The 9,515-nt window shown below is 28.1% G+C and overlaps 1 protein-coding gene across 1 annotated transcript; it reads left to right on the top strand.

Annotated features, from left to right (window-relative positions):
- The first annotated feature begins 3,737 nt into the window (after positions 1–3,737).
- Positions 3,738–4,088, top strand: LOC103310920 (general transcription factor II-I repeat domain-containing protein 2B-like). Its single transcript, XM_008190410.1, has one exon. The coding sequence runs from the start codon at positions 3,738–3,740 to the stop codon at positions 4,086–4,088; it is 351 nt and encodes a 116-aa protein (XP_008188632.1).
- Positions 4,089–9,515: the final 5,427 nt, after the last annotated feature.

Genomic DNA, 9,515 nt, shown 5'->3' on the forward strand with positions numbered 1-9,515 from the left:
TCCTCCTCGTCTTACAGCAAAAATATATAATGTCTTATATACAATCACGAAGATGTCCAATGTACACACACAACTACACTGGCCAACTACTAAGCTCTTCTGAAACAATAACGAACATTTTTTGATCCGTCGAAGTAGGTATTCATTCCATACAAATAGTAATAATTACTGTCACCGCGATACTGAACTAATTAATGCTGTATAGGTAGGATGTAGATATGTAGAATATTGTACAAAACGATTTTTAAAATTATTTTTTTTATCGACTGTATTTTGTTGAAAGGGCATAACCTGTATAATTGAAATTGTTCAGGAGGGATATAAAACTGCACGATAAATATAATTTTATAAATACAATTTGCGATATTATAATTTTAGAAAATTGAAAGAACAACGATTTCATAAATACATTATGAAATAGTTACCTGAAATAATTATGTAATTAATAATTAAAACACAAGGTTCGAGGTTACGCCCTTACTTTATTATGCATTTTACACAAGCCCTTTTGATTAAAATAATTTTTAGTGGCAAAAGTCTTGTATGTATTTTTTATTTTCACAAGCCCTCTCTCCTTTTTAACAAATCATAAGATACTATGAATATAATATTATATTATAAAGTTCAAATAGATACATAATTTCTGACTAAATGTTTAAGTTATTAGAAGTTATTACAACATAGTACTATTATAAGACATATAGAACCGTCTGACTGACGACTGAGTGATGTATGATTATGATAATAATATTATTATTTAAGCGGGAACTTCTATGATAATGTTTGAAAACTGTAATATTATGAGTATTATGTACTATAAGTAATATAAACTAATTGAATAGTATTTATTATTATCGTATTGAAAATAACACATTTAAAGTAAAAATACTTTAATTTTCAAATCGTCTTACAAAATATAATATTATGTATATTGTATAATATTTGTGCAGAGAACGCCTTTTTATATTACTCATGTTTTACTTTCATTTTACTAAAAGGACGCCTCTATTCAATATAATTGTCATCAGTTAGACATAATATTTCATATCAAATAGACGACCTTTTACAAATTAATTTATTAATTTTTCTGAAAATGTTGATACCAAAAAGTTGGTTTTCGATCCTTTCAACAAACAACGTAGATATATTATTATTATGTATGTATAGATTGATTTGGAATTCAACTTCAAATATAGTACTATTATATTTACCTTGGGTATATAATGATTGTAGATTTATATATTGTATAATACAATGGTGTTTACTGTTTAGAATTTAGACACGTATTTAATTATGATATTTTATAAATATTGATCTACAATAGCCATTAATTGCCCTCAATATCGGTGCATACTATTTAAATGTTATTATTATTATTATTATTATTATTATTATTATTATTATTATACTTGTCTATAATATAGGTATATATATTTATTATATACCTTAACCTTTGTGAATTGGACCATGAACTGAATAAAACATTTTAAATTTTATATATATTATTATCACGTCAGATTTGTTTGTTATTCATTTCTTTCGAGCAATCGAATTTTATTAGTCCTTGACTGGTCAGTTAAGTAATGTTCATAAACCGCATGCTGAATACTAATTTTATTTTCCAGCACGATTGTGGGAAATAGAAAATTGTCCATCCTTTGAGTGTACAATTTTTTTTTTCATAACTTTATTCTGGGTTCTATCACCGCCGTGGTTGCTTGAATATAAAATCCAAAACTATTTAAAAAACTTGTCGTGGGTGTGCTGTATATGGTACAGGTATAGCTATTATATTATTTATTGTTATGGATTTTACTAAAATCTATTAGTTAACTCTTAGAAACTTCGTATTTTTAACTTAACGCATAATATATAAATTTATGTTTGTTCTAAACGTTTACTAGGTATATAATAATATTATACCGTCTACGTATTATTGAATATTATACATTTATACACTACTTTTACAAAATCATTATAACATTATTATTACTGTATTCATCGTGATTATAGTAAATCATAATTAATATTATATTGTACGCAATTGTAAAAGTTTTGAAATTTATGTAATACCTATACATAATATAATACAATATTATCATTGAATATATACATATTAAATTCAATCATCGGGAAATCGCAATATAATGTACCTCGTGTACATATAATTGGCTTAACGAACAATAATCCAATAAATGTTTGCTGCACAATGTGTTGCCGATTAAATAATTTATGGCTTGGCTTGTGCAGAACTTGCGTGTACCGCGGACACAGATGAGGAATAATTCTAACTTTGAATCTGACGGGTGCCAATTGAAATTAAAATCAATTGCGTTTCACCACTCACTTTATTAGTCCCCAACGAAATGTACGGAATACATTATAACGCAGTGCGCATGCGCTTTTTCTACAAGTGAGTATATTATTATATTATTATGTGTTTACAATATTGTAATAATATTGTTTATTTAATATAATATCACTGTTGTAGGTGCTGTTGGTGCCACTGCAGTTGGATAAATATACGTCGCCAACTGTAAAGCATGTACGCAGCGTACATTTCAATTTACTTGGACTTGATTTATGAAGAAAATAAATTGCATTTTTTTCCCCCATAGCTTATTAGTTCTATTATATTGAAGTAGCTTGCAATTCTAAAAAGAATGCCCTTCCTATATATCTATTGATTCGTCTTATTGAGTTTTACCTGCTACATTATGTATATCAGGGTGATCCAACCCGCGGCCCGCAAAGCTTTTTTTTTGGCCCCTCCGACAATTTAAAATTTAGATTTTAAATCACAATAATATTATAAAAAAATCGTAATAAGAATGTATACAATTTATACGATCTTATTACGAATTTATACAAATTATTTACGAATTGTTATACGGCGGGAGTTCCCGTGAGTTGGTCATATCGCGATAAAACGTGATGAACGACGTGAATACTATTCACAATCGCACAATTGCGAGCATTAAAATATATTTCTCTAAACTAAATCTAATCAGTAATCGACATAATATTATAAGACGTATAAGACGTTAACCAGTCGACCCCGTGTCTGTGTCGTGTGCTCGTGCGTCGTGTTCGTGTGACAGTGCCCGTGTTATTACCGTACATACCTACGTTTTATTTTTACCATGTCTGAAAGTAAAAACGTAAATTTGACGATGAAAAAAGCATTATTAATTTTATTCGTGGTGGTAACAAAGCTCAAAGACACAGAGCATTTATTAAATTTTTAGAAGAAATGGAGAGTGAGTATGGTGATATCCCGTACACTGTGAAGTAAGATGGCTGAGTGCAGGGAATTGTTTGAAATCTTTTTTCGCATTGAGAAGTGAAGTTTTTGAATTTCTTAAATCTAAAAATATTGGACAACGGTTTTACGAAGACTTACAAAGTATTTCATTCATGAATTCTCTTGATTTTCTCACTGATTTGACATCTCATTTAAATATTTTAAATTTAAAACTGCAAGGTAGGGGACAAAATATATGTCAGCTTTTTAGTAATATTGAAGGTTTTCGGAAAAAATTAGAAATATTTAAAAACGCATTAGAAAATAATGATACTACATATTTTCCATCATGTCAAGAAATTAAAAAAATTGAAAATCAATCGGTATACTTTATTGAATTTAAAAATATAATTACAGAACTAATAACAGAATTTAATTCATGATTTAAAGATTTTTATATATTGAAACCTAATTTGAATTATTTAACAACCCAATGACAGTTGATACCTCAGTACAACCTCCCGATTTTCAAATGGAGTTATGTGATTTACAATCAGACTGTTTTCTTCAATCAAAAGTAAATCTGCCTCCTGAAGAGTTTTGGAAACTGTGTTCACAAGAAAAATTCCCAACATTACGGAATTTTTCTCTTGAAATTTTGTCATTATTTGGCAGTACATATATTTGTGAATCGGCATTTTCTACAATGAATTTAATAAAGTCAAAATCAAGAAACCGTATTCACGATTCGTCTTTAGAATCGTGCATCAGATTAGCCACCACAGGGTGTTCAATTGAAATTGATAAATTGGCTACTGAAAAACAATGCCAATCATCACATTAATAGTTTTTTTTTTTTGTAATATATTATTGTAATTTTTTAATAATAATTAATTATTTGTGTATTATATAAAATAAAATATAAATAGGTAATAATATAATTTTTTTTCATCTGGCGGCCCCCGGTGTTTTTATGAAAGTGTAAATTGGCCCGCCAACTACAAAAGGTTGGACCACCGTGATGTATATAATGAGTTAATATTTTATATTATTCACAATTTAAGTGTATCCTCGAGTATTTATATATTTTACTTTATCTAATTTTTCTTTATTAAATATTAACCCTAATTTAATATACAAAACCAGATTCTGTTTTTGGTCTTTTTTTTTATTATAATCTCATTTATAAAATGAAAACATTAAAAAATCTGATATTGGATATTAGTTTCAATTTTTTTTTTTTATGTGGTTGACTTTGTTTTAATAGTCTGTTATTACATACATATTATGTAACGTCGTTATCTCATATTTCATCATTATATACATTTACAATTTTCAAACATAATATATTTTAACTTTTCAAACTAAATTTAATCAATTTTATTTTTTCCATTTAGATTGTCTAATTTTTTTGAGATTAAAATATTGTTGTATGAGAGTTTCATACTAAACATTTGATATGATTGTATATAATTTATTTTTGATTTACTATTCAGAGGTTATACGATAAATAAACAAGTACGTCGTTAGAAATGTATATTTTTGAAAAACATTTTATTTTTTGTCAACAATAATAATTATTAAAATATTTTGATCATATCGTAATTTATTTTATTCATTCGTATCAATTTATATATTACAACTAAAATACTATGTACAATTATTTATATCAGAAAATTCAAAATTTTAAAACGAACCATTTCAAATGATGATTAAACGTGTAATAGTGGGAATTTTACAAAGGCAAAGAGTTCCGACACTTAATTTCTCATATTACACTGTTGATGAATCGTTTGGAGTGAGTAAAAAGTTTTGTATACTTGTTAAGTGCAAAGTGTTTCCTTTAAATCCTCATTTACAACTTTATTTAAGACTTTTCATTCAGCTCGAAACTCGAAGTGAATATAAGTAGTGTTTATTTTCATCGCTGCACGTACAAACGGATTTAAATCCGATAAATGTAATTGCTGTGCACATGGATGAAATATTTTCGAAAGTATTTTAGTTTGTATTTTTATTTTTTTATTTAGGTATATAACAATATAAGATAAAAGAAAAATTAAACCGTGACGTATTCTGAGGCATCAAAATATAACGACAAATGACGTCTCTGCGGATAAAAAGGTAGTTCTGCCAATAAACGAACAACAACAATAATAAAACGGAGACAGTTTTATGATTCGTTTGAAGTCACTCACGACTTTTTTACCTCGTTATAGCTCTAGAATACGTGACACATGCGATTTCGAACGGCGTCCCGCAATAATAGCGGTTTATGATTGACCCGGAGAGGAAAGACGGTGGCTACGAACTTTATATTATTCAGCAGTCTTTGCAAAGGGATTCCGAATACGAGTTAACACCGAAATATCACCAGAATACTATTTAATATTATTTCGACGAATTGCCACGGAGTTTATGAACCATAATTTCTGAACGGCATTTTTTATCCTCGAATCACGTAGACATTATCGTTAGCCTTTGCCAGCTGAGGAAGACCGTTTCCCAAACACCATTATACATATTTTACACTTAAGTCCTAAGACTCAAATTGTTTGTATACAAACACAATTTACGTATGTATATTATTATTATGAGAGTACTTTTGTCTTCAAAATGTTTTATCGCATAAAATACGACATTCGTTATAAACCTACGTTAAAGATCTTGACTGTTATTTTGCGACTAAAATATGAGCTTTTAACTTTATAACAAAAAGAAAATTCGATTAGTAATTAGCATGTTTCATACATATTATTTTATTATAAAAATTATTTATAAGAAATTTTTTTTTTTTTTGACGAAGTAGGTATAGCATAATATTGTTGCATATACATATTGTGCAGTGTTAAATTGAATGTAAGTACTTATTTTAGACCATTTTCCAGTGATTATATATAATAATTATAATATTATAAATATTAAGATTAATATTTAATTTAGGCCACTTTTGCTCTCATAGCCTCAATTTTATAAGTATAAAATATAAATTCACAATAAATTAATATTTATTTGGTGTAACGTGTACTAAACTGTAGGTTATGCTTATGATATAATATTATAATTTGAATTTGCTTTCTTACAGACTATACCTACATGATTTGGTGACACTTTAATTTTATTCAAATTTCATACAGTCATCATCTTAATTCGTTATAGTTGCTCGTATATGCCGCGGTACAATATTGTTTACCTCGTAGGACCATGACCACTCCTGCACTGAAACGCATAATAATAATATACAACACATAGGCAAAATTGTCAAAGGTGGGCAAGTTAATGAAAATAATTAACTCAAGTTAAGTTAAGAGGACACAAGATCGATAAGTTAAAAGTTAACAGTTAACAAATTATAAATTTAACTTGATAAGTTATAAATTATAAATTATAAATTACAAAAAAAATTGTATTGAACTTTTATCATAATTTACACTGTATACCCTTTTACTTTTTCTTTACTATTATTTACTAATTTAAACTATACTCATCTCAAATTAATAATTTAACAAATAATTTTTTTTATATCACATAGCAATTGAATAATATAAGTTATATAACATTAAAGCATAACAATTGTCAATTTATAATTTAAAAAGATTAATTTTTTAAAAATATTTATAATTGAAACTCACATAATATATAATTTACAACTTGATAAAATATATGAATATACACAAAATTATGTTATCATGAAAAATAACAGAAATATTTGTGTTTTTGTATTGGATTATTTTTATTTTATACTGACATAGTACCTCATATTTACGTATAAACGAAAAATTTCAAAATGTTTTTAACTTGATGGATTTTTTTAAAATCAACTGAGAAAAGCTAAGTTATTTCAACTGTAAATTAAACTAGTTAAGTTCATTAGTTGATTAGAAAATAAACTAACTAGTTAAGTTAAAAAGTTAAAAAAAAATTAACTTTTTAACTTAACCTTAACTTTATAACTAGTTAATGCCCACTTTTAAAATAGTTTACGACACATTTAGTAGTTACTGGCACATTACAATAAACTAATGTTAAACATTCGAGTCTAGATACATCGGTAACTTGAATTTTTTTTGTGTCTTAAAGTTTTTTATGTTGTGTATTTGGGTATATAACTAAAAAAAAAATACAAAAGTAAAATTTTATTTTATTTTCCTTGAGATACGAGTAGTTACGAGACTTGGCTACCACCTTGTGTAATCGTTAACCGGTTATTATTTTTCAGAAGACCCAATATCGTTGCAGCTGTCTTTCTGTGGGCTGCCGTTTTTTCTTTGAATGACATTTCCTAGAATAGACGTTTTACGAAAACAATAAATCATACATTATTTGGAAAAACACTTATTTGAAAATGATGTATTGGGTTTAGTTTTGATTGGAATATATTGATCGGAACAATCAATTGCTGGAATTACGATACTTGGAACTGACATTTATTGGAATTATGTTATTTAGAACAATTATTTATTGGGAATCTCAAATTTTGAGATATACACATTAATTGGAATCATCAAATTTCAAATATTGATCGGAACAGACAATTTCTGGAATTCCGAAAAATGATAAAGACCGATAAGTGTCGTTGTCATAGATAATATAAGAATGGATAGGACCATAGAGTAATATAGAGAGGGTCTAGTCTATACCGTACGTGTTCAGAAAGTGAAGCAGGCCAGTTATCACAAGTACTCACTTGCCGATACTATTGGCCGCGAGGTAGCGCGCAAATTCTAACCTCAGATTTATATTTTGTACGTTTTTTGTTTTATACATTATATATTATCTTATATTCATAATATATTTTATCAATGATCAAAGTAATTATAATTAATAATTATATTATAATAATATAATAATATAATAATATTTTGGTACAATATTCCCATTGTACAATAATATGTTGAAAACGCATTCAATATACTTATGAATAAGATGATACAATATTACTTATTGTATGTTGTGGTGACACTGAAAGTACACCTACTCCGCTTCAATTCTCGTTCGTAAGGCCCTCTCTATATGGATAGGACATAAGAACTTATCACATGAAAATTTAGTGATACTATTTTAAGGTTATACGGGGCGAATATTGATGTGATAATTGATAAATAATAATAAATATTAAATAACATAATTTTATTTTGTTAAAATATTATTTTCCAATTTCCATTTTCCAGGTACAGGTGGCATAACAATCAAAATACAAACTGACAAATATCTAAATATAACTGACTATCATGTTTATTCATTATTATTTATAAAATAATTTTGCACATAACCTTAAAAAGCCCCATATCGTCTTTCTCTCTTTATGTTCTCTCTTCCCCAAAAAAGCACACGGCCCCATATGGGACTTACTGGTATAGGCATGTCCTATCCATTCTTATATTATCTATGGTCGTTGTACGGTGGTTAACCTATGGTTACTTTGTGACCAACTTGAGGTGGTGTTGCATAGAAAGTAGGGGGATATTTTCGATTTGCGGAGCGGAGCGACGGCACCGAGGAGCGTAGCGACGAGTGCCGCTAGCATGGCATCACTGTACGATGTTTTTTCAAATTGGTGTTACTGTAATATGCTGGTATAAGCAGCATATTATCATAGAATAATATTGAAGCGAAACTCGATCAGCTGATGGGTGAAGTGTTTACTTATGATCTGAAGTCCGAACGATGAAACTGTTTCCGTAACACTGACATGATGTTATACCCGTATTGAAAAACTATTTCCGCCTAATAGGCAGGGTATTCTGCGCGGGGTCGGGTTGTTTCCATAGATATTATAAGAATAATATTATAATATCTATTATAATATCTATGATTGTTTCTACTGTTTACTTTTATCATAGATTACGTATGCCACGCCCCCCAGGAGACCGTGTTCAAGGCCACAATCGCCCGATTCGGCCAATTCACGGAGTTTCTTACCCCTGATATTATGTTGGTATGGTATTGTGGTATAAATACTACCTTATAATTTTTCAGAAGGTTACAAATAGTATCATTCCGTAAAATGTCGTTCAGAGCAATGGTTGTTCAACACTGCTGATTTCATGTATTTTTTGTTTCATTAACGTATCATTCTATCAAATGTCTGTTCTGACAAAAAATGTTCAACGATACATATTTCAACATAACAATTTTCATGTACTTATCATTCAAAAATAATATTTTCCTACATTCACATTCCGTAAAATATCTGTTCCACGTGAAATAATTCCCATAAAATATAGGCGTCCCTTGCTGTCATGGTATGATTTCAGCAAATTCATAAAAT

The sequence above is a fragment of the Acyrthosiphon pisum genome, chromosome A2 (genome assembly GCF_005508785.2).
Source record: "Acyrthosiphon pisum isolate AL4f chromosome A2, pea_aphid_22Mar2018_4r6ur, whole genome shotgun sequence".
Taxonomy (NCBI): Eukaryota; Metazoa; Arthropoda; class Insecta; order Hemiptera; family Aphididae; genus Acyrthosiphon; species Acyrthosiphon pisum.

Coding starts and splice junctions, on each gene's coding strand:
- LOC103310920 (XM_008190410.1), top strand. CDS start 3,738: ATGACAGTTGATACCTCAGTACAACCTCCCGATTTTCAAATGGAGTTA.